This window comes from Xiphias gladius, chromosome 21 (genome assembly GCF_016859285.1).
Source record: "Xiphias gladius isolate SHS-SW01 ecotype Sanya breed wild chromosome 21, ASM1685928v1, whole genome shotgun sequence".
Classification (NCBI taxonomy): domain Eukaryota; kingdom Metazoa; phylum Chordata; class Actinopteri; order Istiophoriformes; family Xiphiidae; genus Xiphias; species Xiphias gladius.
Genome location: NC_053420.1, coordinates 15,195,538 through 15,216,472, shown reverse-complemented (window position 1 = coordinate 15,216,472; position 20,935 = coordinate 15,195,538). Strand labels below are relative to the sequence as shown.

General features: G+C 39.8%; 1 protein-coding gene across 2 annotated transcripts; it reads right to left on the bottom strand.

Moving 5' to 3' along the window:
* Positions 1-843: 843 nt before the first annotated feature.
* Positions 844-20,526, bottom strand: grm2b (glutamate receptor, metabotropic 2b). 2 transcript variants are annotated; one of them, XM_040116286.1, is made up of 5 exons: positions 20,017-20,526; positions 8,292-9,129; positions 6,639-7,702; positions 2,925-3,117; positions 844-1,555 (listed from the first exon to the last, which is right to left on the bottom strand). In XM_040116286.1, the coding sequence occupies exons 1-5, from the start codon at positions 20,524-20,526 to the stop codon at positions 1,482-1,484; spliced, it is 2,679 nt and encodes an 892-aa protein (XP_039972220.1). In that variant the 3' UTR covers positions 844-1,481. The 2 variants fall into 2 exon arrangements, with proteins under 2 accessions (XP_039972220.1, XP_039972221.1); XM_040116287.1 differs by lacking the exon at positions 20,017-20,526 and adding an exon at positions 11,471-11,610 and having other exon boundaries at positions 847-1,555.
* Between the last annotated feature and the right edge of the window lie 409 nt (positions 20,527-20,935).

Sequence of the window (20,935 nt, the reverse complement as noted above, 5' to 3'; positions counted from 1 at the left end):
GGGTAGCTTACGCGAGTTGACTTTAGCTATTAATAAACTGAATTTACAGTAGCATAAGTGTGCTGAACTCCTTTACGTTTAAAAGAGTGAATCATCGGTGTAACATAATGGTGAGTATAAGCCATTACTGATGAGTGTTATGTCAGAGGCGACAATTACTGTTCCAGCAATGTGAAGCCTTTTTATTTTTGCATTTGCACTTTTTCTTCGGTTTTCCTGTTGGTGTCCTCTTGGCAGAAGAGTTACTCCCCTTTTCACTGGTACATATTTTTGTTTTAGTACTCGTGCTTATATTCATTATATAATGGCGTGTACATACCATACTGTAACTTTTACAGTCAAACACATTGACAGTGACATTTCATTTTGAAGTCTGACTGGGCTGCAAGTTTACTTGCTGTACATTTAACCTATAAAAACAGACCAGGCAGACAGCGGGCAGGTTGTTTATAGGTGGTTATTACAATTTAATACCAGGAAATTCCAATCAGTATAAAAGATGAAAAAGTCCAACTTGAGTGAGTACTTTTTTATAGGCACTGTACAGGTATAACTGCACATAGTCAATTTAGTAATTACATAGATTAGAGATTTGAGCACCAAATACAAGTCTTGGTATTAGAGCACAAATCATGCTACACCTGTTGAAAAATAGTTAATGCAAACTTAATATCTTCAGCTGTTTTTTTTTAAACTGTTAAAATTAGAAGAAGCAATCCCATACGTTAATTCAACTAAAACAACATTTTTAAGTAAGTTAATTTGGTTTCGAAGAGGGAAAAACTCTTGTGTGCAAAGAGCTTATTGTCTCTGAATAGCTGCATTTAGCTTGAATAGCGTCAAGAAGTAAAAGTGTGAACCCAAACACTGCAATCTTTAATCTTTTAATATTAAAAAACAGTTTATTTACATAAATTACAAGAAAGCACACACTGTTACACCAGTCTACATTAACACATGTCCTTTATATTGTCTAAGGACCTAGTTTTCACATTCACTAGTTAGTCACACATTTTGTTGACAACAGAAAGGGCTAAATTTATTCCCTTGTTTTTTTTGTTTTGTTTTTTTTTTTTTTTCATTGTCTAAAACATCTGGATAGATTCACAGCACTCAAAAGACAAGATAATAACAGCCTTTTGTTTTATGTACCACTATTGCTTCACAACCAACCATTTGAAAACAAGACTCTTTAGGACAAGGCACAGTGCATTTAATCACATCTATCTGTAAACCAAAGAGATCACAGCATATTAAATCTATACAAAAAGGCTTTACATTTGATGCAAACTGCTCGCTGTGGGAACATCACTTAGCTTTCACAGTTAGAGTTACCCTGGCCGCTGTTATCAGTCGACCCATACAGAGTTATCTCGCCGCAGCATGTTGGGTGGCACGGGGGCTCCGTCACACACAGCCCTGTTTGATGAAGGGGTGACCGATGGTGGGACGGTCTCTTGTGCTCAGAAAAGAACCCTTTTTCACAAAGAGGACGTTGTAGAGTCCACCACCTCGCGGCCGTTGCAAACGGCTGGCACGTAGTTAGAAGCTGATCCTGGGAGAATGAAAACAGCGACGTTAGCCAGGCAAGAGTTTTGTCACTGTTCTGCAAGAAGAACTGCAAACCAGAGATAAAGCCTATGAGCAAAAATTTATGTACTGGTCAATATATACTGGGCTCTAAAAGTCTGTGCCGAAAAGGGTGGGTCTCTTTCATGGTCCCAAAAATGTGGAAAGTAACTTAGTACATTTACTCAAATACTATACTTAAGTACAGTGTACTACTCTACTGCACTGAAGAAGGAAGCATCGTACTTTTCACTCTACTACATTAATTTAGAACCTCTAGTCACTAGTTGCTTTGCTGATTTACGTACAGAAACAACTGTTAGAGATTAAACTACTCAATAATGCTATTACAATTAGCTTGGGCTTGACTAGGTATAAGATTAAAATGCTATGTACACGTGAAGGCATCTGTAAGAGTAATCCGGTATAATATATAACAATAACAATATAACTACCACAGGAAAGCATCTGAATAACAAATACGTTGATTTTTGATACTTCAAGTATATTTTGCTGAAAATATTTCTGTACTTTTACTTAAGTAGGTTTAAATACAGAGCTTTTCTTGTCATGGAGTATTTCTACATTGTTGTGTTGATACTTTTACTTAAGTAAAAGCTCTGAAAATTTCTCAGTCATCAAATTTCATTACAGACAACAGAAATCTCTTAAGTCCAGGTGATGCAATAACAGGTATATAAACTTATGTAAGCCTTTAAATGTATAGCTATAGTTTGAACTACAAACTGTTCGAGCTCTCCTAGCTCTGAAAAAAGAAATGGTACACCGAATGCACTATATAAACTTTGTGTCTGTTTTTATTCATGAAGATTGCGCTATGATATACTTAATAAACTTTAGGTAAGACTTGCTCTTATCCATCATAAAAAAAAAACCTAATGACTGGATTTTAATCCAAAACAGCCTGATGCAAAACCAGAGATACAAGCAGAAAGAAACTTTCAATATTGTCCAGCTTTCATCCATTGGTTTCTTTGCTCATACTCATGTTTAATTAAATAATATGGAGAAAAAAACCTCTGATACAAAGGCAGCATGTGACAGTACTCTTCAGCACAAACTTCTGGCTGTGTTTTACGAAGAAGCAAATATTGCACGTGTAAGTCTGGTTGCAGTTCTCCTGTTCATTGCACCGTTATGACAAATGGCCCTCTTTGGAAACCTAAACTCCTGCCAGGTATTAGGTTGCAGCTGAAAGTGTGAAAACATAAGTCACTTGCTATGATACACTAAATTTCCAGTCAATAACATTCATCATACAGATGATTTTATGCTGGTGTTTATTTGTTTAGTCGTGTGTATTAGCACACGATATAGTAGATATTTGTAGCTACCTTTAGAGTAGCTGGAGCTGGGAGCGGAGGCAGAAGCAGACACCGTGGCACTGAAACGGTTGGCTGTGACTCTGAGTGAGGCAACATTTTTCTGGGGCTGGAACAGGATGATGTGGATCTTGGGGGCGAAGAGGCAGCCGAGAACCACTGAGCCACTCAGACTGACGGAAATACACATGGTGGTGGTCTGCACCTGTGAGGGGAGAAGAGAGGGTGATGATGAAAATGTCAGTCTGCACTTGGACTTTTTCCTTTTGTCTTCAAAAGAAGACACACACACACACACACACACACACACACACACACACACACACACACACACACACACACACACACACACACACACACACACACACACACACACACACACACACACACACACACACACACACACACCTGTTACTTGAATGTAGCTTTTGATCAAATCAGTTCACTCGCAGTTTTATTCTTGCTCTGGCTACGCCCACATCTCGCAACGTTTTTGGTTTTCTCTGTGTCTAATATATACTGTACATACAAATATTGTATATTACAGCTGAAACAATCGGCAGAAAGTTAATCAGCAACTATTTTGATAATAGAGAAATTGTTTAAATAATTTTTTCCTTCAATAATGCCAAATATGCACTGATTGCAGCTTCTCAATAGTGAGATTTGCTCCCTTTCCTTGTTAAATGTGATAGTAAACTGAATATTTTTGAGTTCTGGACGACTGGTTGAACAAAATAAGACATCTGAATATGCCACTTTGGGCTTTAGGAAATTGTGACAGGTATTTTTCACCATTTTTTGACATTTGCCCTGAAAAACACACTTTCTCCTCCTCCCACCTTGGCTGGCTCAGCTTATATTCAAGTCGACCAAAAATATGTTATCTTGTTTGTCTCTCAAGAGACTTGAAAAAGGCAACTTTGATTTGGTGTCTTGTTTTTACATGAATTAAATTTGGTCAAAAGACCTTGCAGAAACGTGTGGCTATGAATCAGATTTTTTTAATGATGTACATTAACATTATAATGTACGTCAGATGGGTCTAAGCCTGCAGTGATTAACATTTTGGCTGAGGGCAGCAGAAACACACTGTAAACAGCACACTGTCCCACCCACTTTTTGAGTTTTTTTTTGTTTGTATTTATTAAAATCAAAATTAGCAAACAATGTCTAATTTACACATGCATCGGATCTGGAGCAACATTAGCATTCATTTGGAGATGCTTTTCTGGCTACATGTAAATGTAAGTCCAATATTCACTCCTGGTCTATCTGCCATTTGGTGCTACGCAGGTAGTATACAGTGAGGAGTTTTTTCACTGAAAACAGCTTTCTGCCGTGGCTGAAAACAATGCAATGAGAGACTGAACCAAACAAACTAAAACAATGAGCTGAAAGACCTTAAAATGCTCCAAAGAGAAGAGGAGGACTGTAGAGTTTCATGACAATTATCTGTGGGTTCACACAGTTTCACATAGTCTTTAGTTCTATTGTAAATATATAAATATGGTTTTTTCTTTCCACTTTAACTGTATTTATACTATTCTCAGTGTCACAGAAATACTGCTGGTGCATACTGCACTCATACCAAAAACATTTCCTTTCATGTTTCGACGTAGTTATACGCACATTATTAAGCACATTTCCTTTTTCAATTATGTATGTGTGTGTAAAGTGTTCAATTATGTATGTGTGCAATTCTAATTGTATATTTGTATGTGCATGAATATGAGACAAGAAGAAGAATGTGGGATAAGAACAGCTGGTTGTCCTAGAAATTCAGGGTCATGTTAGTCATATTTTAGCTGCTAATGTGAGCTGACTGCTGGGGTCATCTTCCTGAGCACCATCTCTTCCCACCCCACTGGTTACCCCCGCAGTCCAGGAACTTCTATTTGCAGAACCACAGCATGAAGTGAAATCCCTCCTAAACATACCGCACTACAACAACACTGCAGAAATATGAGAAGTCCTCACACATTTTAACTTCAAAAATAACTGATGAAAACACCACCAGGACTGCAGTTAATATTACTTTGGTTGTCTTATGTCTGCAGCTCCTTATCTCTTTTCCAAGTTATTTCCATTTAACAGCTTTTTACACAAATAATTAAGACATGCTGTGGCACTGTGTGAACCCTACTGTGTTCTTACTTTAAAACTGACACCAAAGAGAATGAGGTTACGCTTTTTACTTTATTTAATGCTTTATTTGGCGCCTTTTTAAATCTTTTATTAAATTAATATGATTGGTTTTATAATTAAAGCGATATGATAAAGTTTTTCAACGGATATTTGCATTTTAATTTGGATACATTTTTAATGATTCAGTATTTTATTTGACTGCAGTTAATCTTTTAAAAATCTATTTGACGGTAAAGGTGAATATATTAACCAGTGTATAGTGCACATATTGCAGGAACTGACAATTTCTATAATGATAATGTTGGCTTTAAATAAAACAAAAACTGATTATTTAAAATAATTTACACTCCAAGGTTTCTGAACATATTTGTATCCATCTGTGAAACACTGAGTTCATGATGATTCACTGGGCACCAAGGCTCGTCTCCTTAGAATATTTCTGTGCACTCAAACCCTAATTTGAAATGTGGAGACTGAACCCACAGCCATTGTCACTGGTGTCACACAAAAAACAAAGCAGCAAGGTCTCTTTAACAGCGCCTGACCTCTCATTCTTTTAATTACTGTGCGCTGCCTCTCCAGCATGAGGCCCTATATTCTAAAATGTTCGGCCGCTCTCTAAAATCCCCCTGGAGATCAGGAAGAGTAAGGGTTTTCGGTTCAGGGTTTGGGTGCCAGGCAAGCTGATCACAACAGACGTGAAAAGCCTGAGGTGCCTCGTGATGATGCAAAGCCTGTGTGATCCTCGACCTCCTCCCTATCTGTTTACACAACAAAGGCCTTGTTGCACACCCTGGCCAAATGCTGTGGCAGTAGCCTTGAGTCTGCCTAAGGCACCAGCATTTATAACTTACATGGTCTGTCAGCTTTATGCACAATGTTCCGTCTTATTTTTCTTACTTTACACTGCATGGGGAAATAGATTAATTCACCCTTGCAGCTAAATAAAATGTATATTCAATTTTTTTTTTCCTGCTGCAACGTCACAAACAAGTCCAGGAATAGTTATAAATATCCATCCTATTTATGAATTGCATTGTGTAATGCAGGTTACATTAGCCTTTTAGTCCTTTGTGTAGTGGCTAAAGCCTGTAAAACTTTATCCCCATCTGACAACTCTGCTGCAGATATGTCATATTTCCTCTGACGAATACGGAGGCAGAGCCACTAAACGAGACAGTGCTCGGTGTCATTGCTTACAATTATTTTTACTACAGGTCATGATACTGCACACTTTAAACGTTTAAGTTAGTTTTTTTTAAACATTTTAGTTTTTTAAACATTTAGTAATGCTGTGATTCAGTGAGTCAGTTTGACAGTCATTTATTATTTCCATCTGTATAGTCAGGCCTCATTTGTCTCCTGAATTTTTGTTCTTATCTTGAAAGATCCTGGTGACGCCTGATCAAATGGTACGTAAAAGTGACACCTTCTTCTTTAGGAATGGTAAACACAAGGGATAGTTATTTATAGACCGGGTTTACATTATTCCACAAGAGCGGGCTTGAGAATTTTCAAGAAATATGAATTATAAAATACTCAGTTGAGTTCGTAAAGAACAATTTCATAGATAGTTACCCTGTAGTCGCTGGCAGTGACGTAGAAGATTGGCTGGAAAGCGAGCCAGATGATGCAGGTGGTATACATGGTGAACCCAATGAACTTGGCCTCATTGAAGTTTTCAGGGCACTTTCGCGTCTTGAAGGCATAGACAGTGCAGAGGATAATGAGGATGCAGTTGTAGGTGAGTGACATGAGCATGCTGGAGTCCCTGCTGTTGCACTTGAGGGTGACCACGTCTCTCCTCTCTGGGCTAACCTCCTTCCGAACCCCTGGCACCTCCACCAACAGCCAGATAATGGCTACAAGAAGCTGGCAGGAGATAAGAGCGCCGCAGATTGCTACCTGGGAGGCTGGACTAATGAAGCGTGGCCGCTGGGCTCCATCCTTCACCCCACTGAAGATACGAGCGATGCGGTTGGTCTTGGTTAGCAGGGCGGAGTAACACACTGCGAATGAGGTGCCCAGGCCTAGTCGACGTAGAGTGCAAACAGCCGTAGAAGGTTTGGCAATGTAGATGAAAGTCATGCTGTAGCACATCAGGACTCCCAGCAGGAGGATGTAGGAGAGTTCACGTCCACTTGCCTTAACCACTGGAGTCTCATTGTGCTTGAAGAACAGGCCCACTACTGACAGAGTACACAGTATACCAAAGCAGGAGATGGTGACAGGCCCAATGGCCCAGGCATCCTCCCACCGAATGTACTCTTCAGGCAGATCGTAGCAGCCAGTCAAGTTGGCCAGAGGCCACTGACCGAAGCTGCAGTCAGCACAGGTGAACTCGTCCTGCAGGTACTGGTAGGGCTGACAGGGGATACAGATCCAGCAGCACACATCTCCAGGCTGCATACTCTTCACTTCATTCTTCCTGCAGGGGTCGCTGCACTGGGAAGTGGGTGGTACAAGGCCACGCCAGGGTACTACGGTGGTGTTCAGGGTCAGGTTCTGGTCCCAGTAGCCGACTTTCTTATAGATGAACTTTCCCTCCTCTTTGTGGTAGTGAAAGATGTTGTAGCGGCTGATGCTGTCGCCAACAGAGTTGAAGCGCACCATGCTCTCTGTGTCTGCGGGTCTGAATGGGGCTGATAGGAAGCAAAAAATACAGCAACACTAATATTCATAAGAATTACAGTATTAATAAGTATGAAAGTCATATTATTATCTAAATGAGTTATGTGAATTGGTGTATATACGACCAGATACCACCACAACCCTAGTAGTACTGTATATTCTAGTGTTTTTATTAATGATTAAAAAACATTAATATGACAACACATAAAACTGAAAATCCTGGCATATGATGTAGTAGAAAGCTGCAAAAACTCACAGGTTTCCTGCCATCCTGCTGATCTAAATGTGAGGATTCATTATTAACATATTCTCAGAATAGTATGTTCTAGATAGGTTCCCCTCCCACTGATTTCTCCATGCTAATTCATGGATTATTTTCGCTAATTGAATAATTACAAGGCCTTTTTCGATGTAGAATGCAGAGGAAATCATCTGAAGTCTTAATCCAGTGCCATGCTTATTTGCAGCCCACATTTGCTTTACATAAAACATTCACAATGAATTTAATCCCATTCACAACTATTTAAAAATAATTTCACATGGAAAAAGGTAAACATGACATGAGCATTTACTTCTTTTCCCTTTAGTTGTTGTTCCTACCTTCAAACTTGGTTTTCAGGATGAACTCCTTGTAAAACCTTTTGCCGTTACCTGGTTTCATGGCATCACAGACCTTGGATGTGTTGGAGCAAACAGCTTGCCTCATGTTGTGCAGAGCATAGGCCATGGCATAGACTGCGTTTACCACAAACATTATCTTGGACTCCTGCTCAAAAGTTCCATCTCGCAGGCTGTGCTCACTGCAGCCATGCTCCTCGAGGCTGCAGTCAAACCGGTGCTCCCAGAATTCTTTAAACCATGGGTTCCTCGTGTTGGTGTACGGGTTCAGCTTGGTGAAGTAGTCTTCGAACTCTCTGATTGTGTAGGAGGCTAGTTCAAGGGTGAAAGCACCATCTGCCGCGGTCTCGCTGCCCCTCACCACACTCTCCTGCGCTCCCCATCCATCACTGGCCACCCAGGTGAATGTGACATTCATGCGAGCAGCAGCCACCAACAGCTCCCGAGCGTCTTCACTGCGGGTGAACAGGATGACCACCTTGGCGTTGGACTTTTGCTGCAGGGAGCGGATCACATTTTCATAGCCCTGGCGGTTCATAGAGCGGCTCACCTTGGCTGAAGTGGCGATGCAGATTTGGCGAGTGCGGGCCTCCTGCTGGAAGGCATCAATGCCAGTCTCACCATAGTCACCCTCTGATGCGACTGTTGAGACGTAGGTCCAATTGAAGTAACGCAGGATCTCAGCCATGGCTTTGGCCTGGTAGAAGTCAGGGGGCACGGTGCGGGCAAAGTAGTCGTAGCGGGTTTTATCACTGAGCTTTGCACTGGTGGAGGCATAGCTGATCTGAGGGATCTGGAACAACCGCAGAAGGTTGGCGACCTGGAGAACAGGAGGGAAACTTTAGTTTATTATGGTCACGGAGCTTCATCTCATACTTCCAAAGACTTTATTTATACATTTTTTAAAGATGACTTTTCTAATATAAATTTTTCCTTTCTTTGATCTAATTTCACAGTATGTAGTGACATAAATCATGGTAGGGGAAGACAAACATAAAGGTTTCCCAGCTGTAATCAAACTAAAGATACAGTATTGCATGGTAAGCATCTGTATCGCTCACAAGAATGCCCTGGGAAACCATAATTTGATGATATGTATTATATAAATATATACAATATATCAGCATGGCAGAGTCCTTCGCCTCTTAGCTCTGTTCTGACCGAAAAATGAGCTGAAAACGTTTATAAATCTGCGTAGAGCTGAGGGGAACTGCAGAGTTGGGAGTCATATTGCAGATAGTCATTTGATCCATTGTTGCTGTAAAATATTGATCATAGCTGCTTTAACAGATCTAGAGTGGTGTGGTTGCAGATTCCTGTGCAGCTGATAAGCAAAAATATTGCTCAATGTTAAAGCATTCTTGTGGTTTAAATGGGATCTATGATAGGTGGCCAGTTTTGAGTCCAGTAACATCACACTTTCGCTCATTATGAAATTCATTATCTTAGAATGTGCTGTAATTGTGATAAAAGTCTGTAAATTGACATTTTCAACAAAATGCTGCAATGATGCATTTCAAGTCTTTCTTTTTTTTCTTTTCTTTTTTAAGTCCTTTTGCTTTATAACCTGTAGATATCCATCTGGTCTTTAGGTGAAGTGGAGCCTCTCAAACACAGAGCTGCTGTCTGATGTGCTTGAGTTCTGTAGCAGAGACTGGCAGTGGAAACAGATCAAGATTCAATGTTCTTCTATCTCATCCTGTCAGGAATCCACATCAGCAGCAGCTAGTGCCACAAATCTCTTCACAGATAGTGCCAGATAATAGCAACAATGGCACAGAGATCGCAATTTTATCAGTGTGCTTTGCGTTTTTTCTCAAGTTAAAGCCATTCACTTAACTCACTCAAGACTCGTGACAAATTCTGCCAACAGTTACGATGCCCACCTATACAGACAAATATACTGAGTTCAACAGGGGCGGATGTTAATTTCTGATTGAAAACCCTGCATCGCTGAAATGACTCCGTCAGAGTCATAACATAAAATCACAGCAATTATTTTCCCACACAGAATTACAGAGCGAACTATGAGAGTGAGCTGGTGAAAACTTGTCATTTTGTAGGATTCCTCATGAGACGCAGTGGTGATTAGAGAATACCCATGAGCTTCAATATGACTACCTCCTCCCCTTAGGCATCATTGGATGCCTGGGAGCATCCCGAACAATAGCATCCCCATCGAGGTAGCTGGAACCTTGCACTCTCACACTAAGCCCCATTAAAAGTACCATTTTCTCCTAAAACTCACTCATTCCAACCCATGTGACCTTAAACCGAGCCATCAATCCCTTCTGTGACATTATAAATTTTACTTAAACACGTACTGTATGTGCACCAGGATCACATTTTTCTCGATGTGGTCCATGCGCCGAACATGTTACTCAACCATCTTTATCTTCTCTAGGTAGAGAAGTGTTGGTCGGCTGGTTGGTCCACCACTTAGATTCAGACTGAAATATCTCAAAACCTATTGGATCGATTGCCACGGAATTTTGCACAGACATTCACACAACTTCTGCGATTCCCTGACTTTTCTTTTAACGCTACTAAGAGGTCAGAATTTTAACACAATGTTTTTTACTAAATTACTTATATTAGCAAGATAACAAAAACAAAACCACACAACAAACCCCAGTATATGGCTGGACCGTGTATGGTCAATGTGCAAAATTGAAGATGTAGTTGAAAAATATTGTGGAACTGCTGTAAACAACTACTTTCAATGGAAAGTAGCCAAAGCCTGCTCGAAAAGTCGCCAAATGTCTCTAGGTGATGCAATATGCTAATTGGCAAATTCATGACATCATTGCGTGGTATTTGCATCCTGCCCAGTGTCCGCTGGTTTTCTGCCCTTTATCTGTTTGCGTCTCTCCTACTCACATATACAGTAATTTAATGCAGCCGAATTCTCACCAAAGCTGTTCTCATTTACATGTTTTCGTTGTTTGTTATCAGACAACGGAACAAGTAAATGAAACGCAGCCCAGTAAGAACACGTGAACCAGCAGTCACTTCCAAGCCATTTCCAAGCCGCTTGCTCTGCTCTGCTAAATTCCTGCTTTTATAACCGCAACATCGCCTGACAAGATCACCACACACGGGTTAAAGGCGACGGCTGCGCTGTGATTTCAACTATATATACTTGTAAAACGATCGCTTACAGAGAAAGTTAGACGCTCATTCACGTCCGTGTCAGCTGCATGCGGTCGATTGAATGAGACCCGGACAGAGGCGTGCGTGCGGAGGGAAAGCACGACCTCACGCTCACGGGACAATACTGCAGACTCTTCTACGGAAAGTAGCTAAAGTTTGTCCAAAAAGTCACAAGATTTGTGAAAAACGGCCACCTGCCTCTGATTGACTAATGTTCGATGGCTTTGTTGGTTGGGCTGGTTAGGTTTAGGTATGAAGGGGGATGATTGGTTAGGGTATTAGGGTAAGCCTAATATTCTTACGCTAATATTCTTATTATACATACATACATACATATACATACACATATACGTATACGTACATACACGTATATACATATATATATATATATATACACACATATATACACGTATATATACATATATACACACACACACATATATATATATACACACATATATACACACACATATATATATATATATATATACATACATATACACATACTTATATACACATACACACACATATATATATATATATAAATACATATATACATACATATACATATATACATACATACATATATATACATATACATACATACATACATATATACATATACATATACATATACGTGTATATGTGACTGACTGACTAAGTAGCCTACAGCTTCACAAAGCTGTTTTTATGGCTGTAGATTCTTAAGCTTGTTTACTTTTTACTTCCCTCAAGAGTTTTCTTGTGTTATTCTCTGTTATCGCACTCCTCCAGATACAGTCACCTTTTCATTACTATGGCCAGAGACACTACAGGCAAAAACATCTTTTTTTTTTCAAGCACTGGTCAATTTTGAGATTTGGGCTATTTGCTTCCATAACATGATTTCTTTCAGACACTAGTCTGAAAGAAAGGCAGAAAACATCCAAAATACACATTTAGTTGTTTATTTTACTACACTTTGTCTATTTGCATCTGTAGATTTCAATTACAATACATATCTTTAAAGGCCGTTTCCTCAAAATGCTCTTTTTCTCATACACTGAGCCAGAAACCTCAACTCAATATTGCGTACACACACCAGACTTTCCAGTTTAATTTCTGTGGATATTCTAAGGGATTTCTTCATATATCATTCATTGCCTGATTTGTATAATATTTTATTCCTAAAAACATGGCAAAAAAGGATTTTTTTATGGCTACTGAAAATATTTTCTGATTTATGGAGGGATAAAAAGAGATGTCCAAACGTCCCTCTGTAAAAAGCTTTGACTCGAATATGTCAACAGAATGAAACAAAAACTTTGAACCCGCCCTTATCCAATTTTCAGATTTCTGTTCTAGAGATTTACACAAATTAGTGCATATTTAATTAGATAAGTCCTCATTTGCATATTTAAACAGAAAGTTTTTGGAAAACGTGTGATACAAAAAACAATTGTGTTAATGTAAGTAATCAAATGGATAAGTTTCATGATATCTATTAGTTAAAATATTTATCTTATTCACCTGTAGTGTTTTACTTTAATATAAAGTAAAGCATTCGTAAACATACATTAGTGGACTGCGACAAACAGTAGAGACTACTCGGTATTGTAAATGCAATGCAAACACACTCTGTACTGCGTTAGTAATTACTGACATTAACCCTGATCTGAGAGCGGCAGTGTGCTTAACCTCCTTTAGCTAAAACACCCCAAAGACAAGAGTCGACAGAAGCAGGCACACTACAAGCTCTTGAGGGGATGAATGGAGTAAATATGATGGATTTAGACAAGCACACTGCATTCTCTCCACTGTTTGTAGTAGAATATAGGGCAGAGGTCTCATCAAATTACCTACTGAGGGATGTGATTTGTGCTGTTATTGTGCCAGTGATTCATCTATTGTTCTTGTATGCAGCAGGTATGTGACTGACACTGAGTCAGTCAGTCACACTTGCATGGTAATAAGGTAGTTTCCTCTTGCAGGGGTTTTCAGACAGGCAGTTGGTCTTCATCGATATATTCCTGGAGAAGCTTGACAGTGCACCTTTCAGGACGGCACTGGAGTGTGTGACAGTAGCCGTCTGTTCATGTTCATGTTGTGTTTTTGTCTCGCTCTGTCTGTCGACAAGTCATACTGTAAATTTGCTTTCAGCACTCGAGACTCCAAAAACTCCAAACTTGCATTTCATTTCTTAAGCGTTGATGAAAGACATGAGACAGCTGGAAGACGGGCAGTCTCTTACTCATGTGCCTGTCATGATTTTTTTCCATGTCGAAAGTCCATTTGTATGTCCCCGAGGTCCCTGTCAAGCTGAGCCCTACAGTAGATACAGCAAATGACATGTGGAGTGAAACTTCAGGATGTACAGTGCACCAGCCCAGCCACAGGTCCAGAAATACATGCTATGCAAAATATATTCAGTGCACATGACTGCTGGGTTTAATATTGTGTGTTTGAACTGCAAATTAAAATGTAACTTGAGATTGATAGTAAAGTCTCAAATACTAAATATGTTGCTTGAACAGAGTGGTTTTCTTAAGAACATCCAATATTGTACACAAGTAATGACATGCAAGCAGGTTGCGAGCATGTGTTTATATTAATTAATCTGGTTGCCAAACACGAAATTTTGCATCAGTGGTTAAATTCTGAGGCAAAGCATGGAGTTTAACAAATGAAATGATCTCTATGTTATATGAAGATAATGATTCTTTTCACTGGAGTTCTTTCAAAATGTCTAATCCAATGCCAAAAAGCTACACAGATGTTGTACAAACAGAAGCCTAATCTGTACCAAGCTTGCACTAGGTTCAATTTGTGCAGATGAGGAATTATTCTAGTGAGGGGCAAATCACACAAAAAGGTAGCAAGGAGGGAAATTATAAACCAACTCATATTAAAAAAAAAAAAAAAACGAAGAAAAAATGCATCTCTCTGTGTGAATCTGTGGTATCAGTTCATATTAAGAGTTTATATGATATAATTCCATGGTAGTATGTTGAATCCAATCATTTAAATGGGATTAATGAGTTATGTGGCATAAGATATAGGAAAATTGTACTGAAAGGGGAATGACTGTTTTGCATTATTTTAATGTATGCAGCAGTCTAAACTTTTATCCGAGTGTTCATTAGGAGGAAACAGCATCAAGGCTAAATGACGCTGTAGTGGATTTTGGAGAGGCAGCTGAAACAGAAGAACACCAGTGTGATTTATCTGATCGTGCAACATCAAACAAACACGCCACGCCCTACACTAAAGATGCACTTTCTCTGCTCATCCACTTGGATCTGCCTTTCCTCCCTAAGATAATTTGAGGCAAACTCAAGCACCAAGTATGAGCTTTGTATGATAATACTCTCTCAAGTATGATAACAGTACCTCTCTCCATCCAAGGCTTATTTATCCAAATTGGAAACTGGAACAACAACTTTGCAGTGCCGTACATCTCTGACGCATTTGCTCCTTTCCATTTGTTTCTTCCACATGATCTCTTCAAGTTCATCTTGACATTTTCTTGTTTATACTCTCTGCCTGTGTGGGAAAATCATAGCAATGGCAGTGAAGACCATTTGATAGCCTGTGCCATTTTATCATATATCTGTTGGATCGGCTACCCCGCTGTCCTACAGGTGATGGGGATTATGTCTGATTTGTAGCAGCTTTGTTGGTAACTACCTCCCCTGCTAACACAGGTGTAATTTTAAGGGAAGATATATATGATTTGTCCTCAACTGATTCCATTAAGTTCACACAATTATTGCACTGCTCCCAGAACATATAAAAAAAAAAAGAGAGTAACTAACGCTCTTCGAATCTACATCAAGTTCATTCTGTTGAACATGCTAACCTCAATTAGCGTGTTTAGCAGGTAATTTTTAGCACGATAATATTAAATTCATACAGAAAAATCTCTACTTCAAAAATCTGAGCTCCATCTCTTCCATTTGGTTCTTTGTTGTTGTTTTTTTTGTTGTTTTTATGGCTATACGCAATCATCCCTGTCAATGAACACAGAAATTACATTTTTTATATAACTAATGTGCAACAGCAAATACATTTTGAAGGAGACATATTAACGATTAGATTACATTTTCTATCTGCACAATGAGGAAATGTTGTTAAGTAACAAAAAAAAAAATGTTGATGCTCAACAAATCAGTATAATGTCCATTAACAATGTATGTCATTTCTTGTCCACCAAAATATTTGAACTTGAAATACAGTATCTGCTAGTAGTGACTACCGTGTAACTCTTTATGGTCATGCTTAGGGATTCACAGTACTTAGTTAGGGTTTGGTAAAGATTATGATCTCGGTTTTATACTGAATAAATCCACATTGACTTAAGACTCAGTGTGTTTGTTGACATTTAACTGGAACCAAAATCTTTCCCTAATCTCAACCAAAGTGCTTTTGTTGTACGTATAGAATCTCATACAGAACAAATGCCCAAACAAAGGATAAGATTTTGAAAGCAGCAGATGCTCATGTAGACGGCTATGTTTCATATAAGACCATATACCGCACGCATACATGACTGAGGGTCAGAGCTGTGTTTGATCCACACTTAATATTAGCGCTTGCATAGCTGGGAAAGCAATAGCAGAAAGAAATGTAAGTTGACCTGCTTACATGTGTTATTTCAGGAAGATGTAAGTATTCACATTAAACTTATCTATTACGAACAGCAAAACAACGCTCACCGCAAGAGCTACCTTTTGAGTCGCTCTAGAGTATCTGAGAAAATGTTACTCTTTATCATCTGCTTTGCTTAGTGAAATATCACTTCTACCCTCTAGCACTTGATAGGTCCAGCAGGTTCGACTGTTATTGAGACTGGAGACCAATGATCCCGTCACACAATCTTAGGCACTAAATAACAGCCACAAGTTCTGAGCAAAGACTGATCATTTATTCCTGCGATACCGTGTGAAAAAAACAGCAGCTCTACGACAGACAAGATGAAGAGAAGTGCGTCTGGAAAATCGATAAGCCGGCAAAGGTATTGACCGCGTGGGTCCTGACTCCAACCAACCTTCCAGTCATTACAATGTTTCCCTTCACTTGGAATGACACTCTGATGTGCTTATTAGCGAGCTGAGCTGTGTTCTCCGAATGTGCTAAAATTTCTAGTTGAAAAATAACAGTTTCAGGGAGAGAAGAGGAGAGGACAGGGGAGAGTTGAGTCTAATTCAGCTATAATATCACATGATAAACAAGACCCTTTTGAAGTTAGCACCAAAGCGGGATTTTTTTTTTTTTTTTTTTTTCCCACCCGACACACTCCGTGAAGATGAAAACACAATAAAGACAAAGCCCTCTCCAGTTCCTCTGTGCAACACATGAACAGACTTAATAAACCATCGCAAAGCAAAAATATTATACATCAATATACGGTGCGGCAGGACAGATATGAACTCTTATTACCTTTCATTACTGAAGACCTTCTCCGCAACTGCAACAGCGGTAAGACAGAGTTTGTCTAATGGTCTTAAAGGATTTAGTGGGTATTTTGGAGTACAAATTGTAGCATATTAAATTTTTAGGATCCTACATTCTCTGTAACTGTCGTCTGAAGGGAAAGCAGTTCACATTGTGCCATATTATGTTTAATGTGTAGGAGACAGGTTGCTGAACTAGGATTTCATAGTTCTTCATTGCCACAAAAATATCAGATTTTTCTTCTTTGTGTGCATGTGTGTTGAAGAACGTGCAACAGTTTCAGTGTAGATTGGTGCTAAAAAGTTATTTGCATATATTCCATATAGAGGACCGAGTTGTGATTATGCCACTAAGCAAATTTCAGCTTTTTACTGTGTGGCTGTAAAAGTGTAGTGACTTGTGGATTTGAGGAAACAAATCTTTTTTAATGTTATTTGCGCAGAAAAGTGTGTCCAGAACGATTTCATAGTTCATTTTATAATGATTGCTCTATAGTGCTAGGTTAAATGCATGGCTGTAAAATGTGCGGGCTGTTAGGACTGAGTCATCACTCATGGTCAGTACTATACAGGTAACATCCCGGATGGCAATTCAGACTATTTTCCGAAAAAATCAAACAGCGAGAAGACAGAACAAGGATGAAATGTATACCAGGAAGAGTAAGACGAAGGATGAAATCCCTTGAATATTACTGGGTTAATTATGAAAGAATCCTTTTGAGGCAGAGTAGACACTGGCTCATCTCCCACCGTCTTTCCCACATCCCGTCCTTGGCCTCTGTCACAGGCACCACCAGCCTCCTCTCCACATGCAGGTGGACACGTCCTTGCCAGCCAATAGAGATGCACCCCACAGATGGGAAAAGCAGCTCCTCTCAAAGTTCCCTGACACCATCGCTGGCACTTGTCCTCCTCAGTTTTATAACACGAAGTGCTTCTCTGGGATAAAAAGGGGGCTGTTTAAACCAGTGACCTCTCAAAAAAATCCCACCATGGGCTTCTCACCGCTCTCACGGCTCGATTCATTATATTGCCCAGTAACTGAACGTGCTAACAAAGAGACTGTTGAGCGTAATGACAGTAGAGGTATGTATTCACATTCATACAAAAACACTCAAAAGCACTGAGTTTCCTTTTGAATCTTTGCGACTGTGTGGTCGCTGGAGACTCATTCACACGGGGACACACAGACAGTCCCTTTCATGCTTCTTAAAAACATGCTGTTCTTTTGTCAAAGCATCATCAACCTTACAGGAGAAGATGCTCTATAGTATCCGCTTCCTTCTAAGTGAAGAAGCCCTATGTTTACTCGAGGCTTCAAATGCCTGAGTATGACTATAAATGAGTATGACTGACTCGCCATTCAGCTTCAACATGCGGACACGGAGCATTCATCACTGCAGACTACTGGCAGGAACTTATCTAAGGTTGGATTGTGTTCTGGCGTTGTTTGAGCACTCGGTTTACTCAAAGAATAAGTGGTTCCCATATATTACCTACTGTGTGGAGAAATGGGGAATAGTAAATGAAATACAAATCCAATTTGCATATTCCCAGAGGGAGAGCCATAGGAATTACAAATGAATTTGTTTATCAAGAGCCAACCAACTCACTCTTTATCAACTGCAAGGCGAGATGTCTGTAGAGCTTTTAAAACTGTACAAATCATGTATAAAATAAACCACTACCTGAAAGGATTAAGAGGTTTTCTGAAAAGGTCAACGCTACTCTCATATCTGTATAATATAAGAAGCTACAGCTACAACTTAATACCTTTTTGTGTTTAAAGAGGGCTGTTGTGCAGAAGAAGAGTTGTCTAGCGTTGGGGTGGACTTGTTAAAATTGCTGTTTAAATGCTGAACCTGGTAATCCTTGATGTTTCACCAACTTTTTAATGAGATTAAACTGTACCACAAGAACGAGCCAAACTTACCTACTCCTCAGTTGGATGTCACAGCTGGGCAAAATAAGTTAGGGGGTAGGGCCAGTGACATTACCAGCCAATCACAATAGTAGTTTCATTAGATCTGGGTGTGGAGCAATGAAACCAAATACATTTTTGTGAAACTGGAAAAAACCTTAAGAAAACAATGGTGTTTTTGCAAGAGCTAGTAAATCAGCATAATCCTTACATCTTTTCAGCTGATAATATGTTTTATAGATAGCGAAAGCCCATTAGCTCGACTAGTCAATCGTCAACAGGTAGAGGCAAGAACAAACAATAACGTTGGACTGTAAACTGTTCTAAAAGCAAATCAAGTCTCTGTGACTGAACCAAGCATTAGGAACAGTCACGCTCTTCACTGCTAATAAAAACGATCCTTATTTATCTTTATATGCATGTAGTTTACTGTTTTGTCCCAAACTGTTTTGTAACAAACTTTGTCACAAAAAAAAGCCTACTTGTGTGTGTGTGTGTGTGTGTGTGTTCGTGTGTGTGTGTGTGTGTGTGTGTGTGTGTGTGTGCGTGTGCATATCGATAAAATAAATGTGTTGTGAACTGCAGTTAATGGAAAATATAACCAAATTATTCCTACACACTTTGTCTCACTTACATCCTGTGCATCATGGTAATTATGGCGTGTGAGGACAATCAGAATGAATTTATTATGCTCAGATGCTTTGCCTCTGGGATCCTATCACACGTGTGTGAAAGGTCAGTTTTCTTTGCAAGGTGGAAATGAGGTCGCTGAAAAACTGATGGACATTTCTGTGAATGTTGATGCTTCAAACAGAGTCATCCCAGGGGAATTCTCACTCCAGCCAAAGCAAAATCTTTTCCACCAGAGGCTCAGCCCTCCGGTTCAGTAAAATTGAAGATGCAAGGCATTTTTGGTCATTATTTGTGGAGGTGAGGTGGGAAGTGTGAGGTGTGAGTGAGTCTGTATGCTTATTAGCAATGCAGGTTTATCCATTCCCAAGTATCAGAGTGCACATTGATTGAATGAATGACTGGAATGATTTAATGAATTAAGTGTGGGTTTTCTGCAAAGTATAGATGTTCAGAAGTAAGTGTCAAAACATCAAAATTTAGTATGGCTCTGCTGCATGTGTTGCTATTTCCTGTAAATGCATACAAATGCAACTGAAATTGTTATGTGAAATAAATTAGTTTCATTCACCTGAATGGAGACATCACTGTAAGACCCTCCAATGACCCCAGAGATGGCCAGTGGAACCTCGTTTTGGATGGGTCTGGAGCCGTCTGGGCAGATGAAGCCCGGATCATGCGCCTTGGTGAGGGAGGCCCTGACGAAATCTAGAGACTGCTCCAGAGCGTAGGTGTCCTTCGAGCAAGTGTCCAGGATGTGGGCCCCCAGTTGGAGTCCCGGAAGGATGCGATCGCTGGAGTTAATCTCATCAAGTGCCAGCAGCATGGCCTCGAGTCTCTGGATTCCCCTCTCCTCATTGATCTTACCACAGTCCTCCGTCCCATCACCTTTTTCGTGCACAGGGAACAGGCCTCCAATCACCAAGTCCCCATCCATGACAATCTCATGTTTGGCAGCGGGGGCTAATCTGGAGATGCTGGGCAGGACTCCTGGTATCAGCAGCTCCAGCAGAAGCACGTGGAGAGGCCAATAATGGGCAGAATTGGCCAACAACCTAGGGCAGAGCACTACACTCAGCATGGCAGGATCAGGTAGCAGGGTCAGCTAGTCGAAGTAGAGAGGAGCAGAGGCTCACAGAGACTGGAGGTGAATCACTTTCAAGTCTTCTCTTAGTGGGTGCAGCATGTTTGGTATTTCCTGAATGAATAAAAGGAGAAACTAATTACCCGATTAATGAAGCATAATTCATTATGATCTATCTATCTGTCAATCTATCTATCTTTCTTTTAATGCTGAACAGCATCTATGGGGAAATAATATAATTTAACTAATGACATGAAATTATGTCTCAAAATGTGCCTTATTGACGCCCACTGACAGCTTATATTTTTGCCCTTTTTCACTGATTTTCATTAGTACCACTCTTTTCAGCCTTTTGCCCACAGGGTTCCTCAACCATGAAACAGTCACACCAAGGTATAGAACAGTC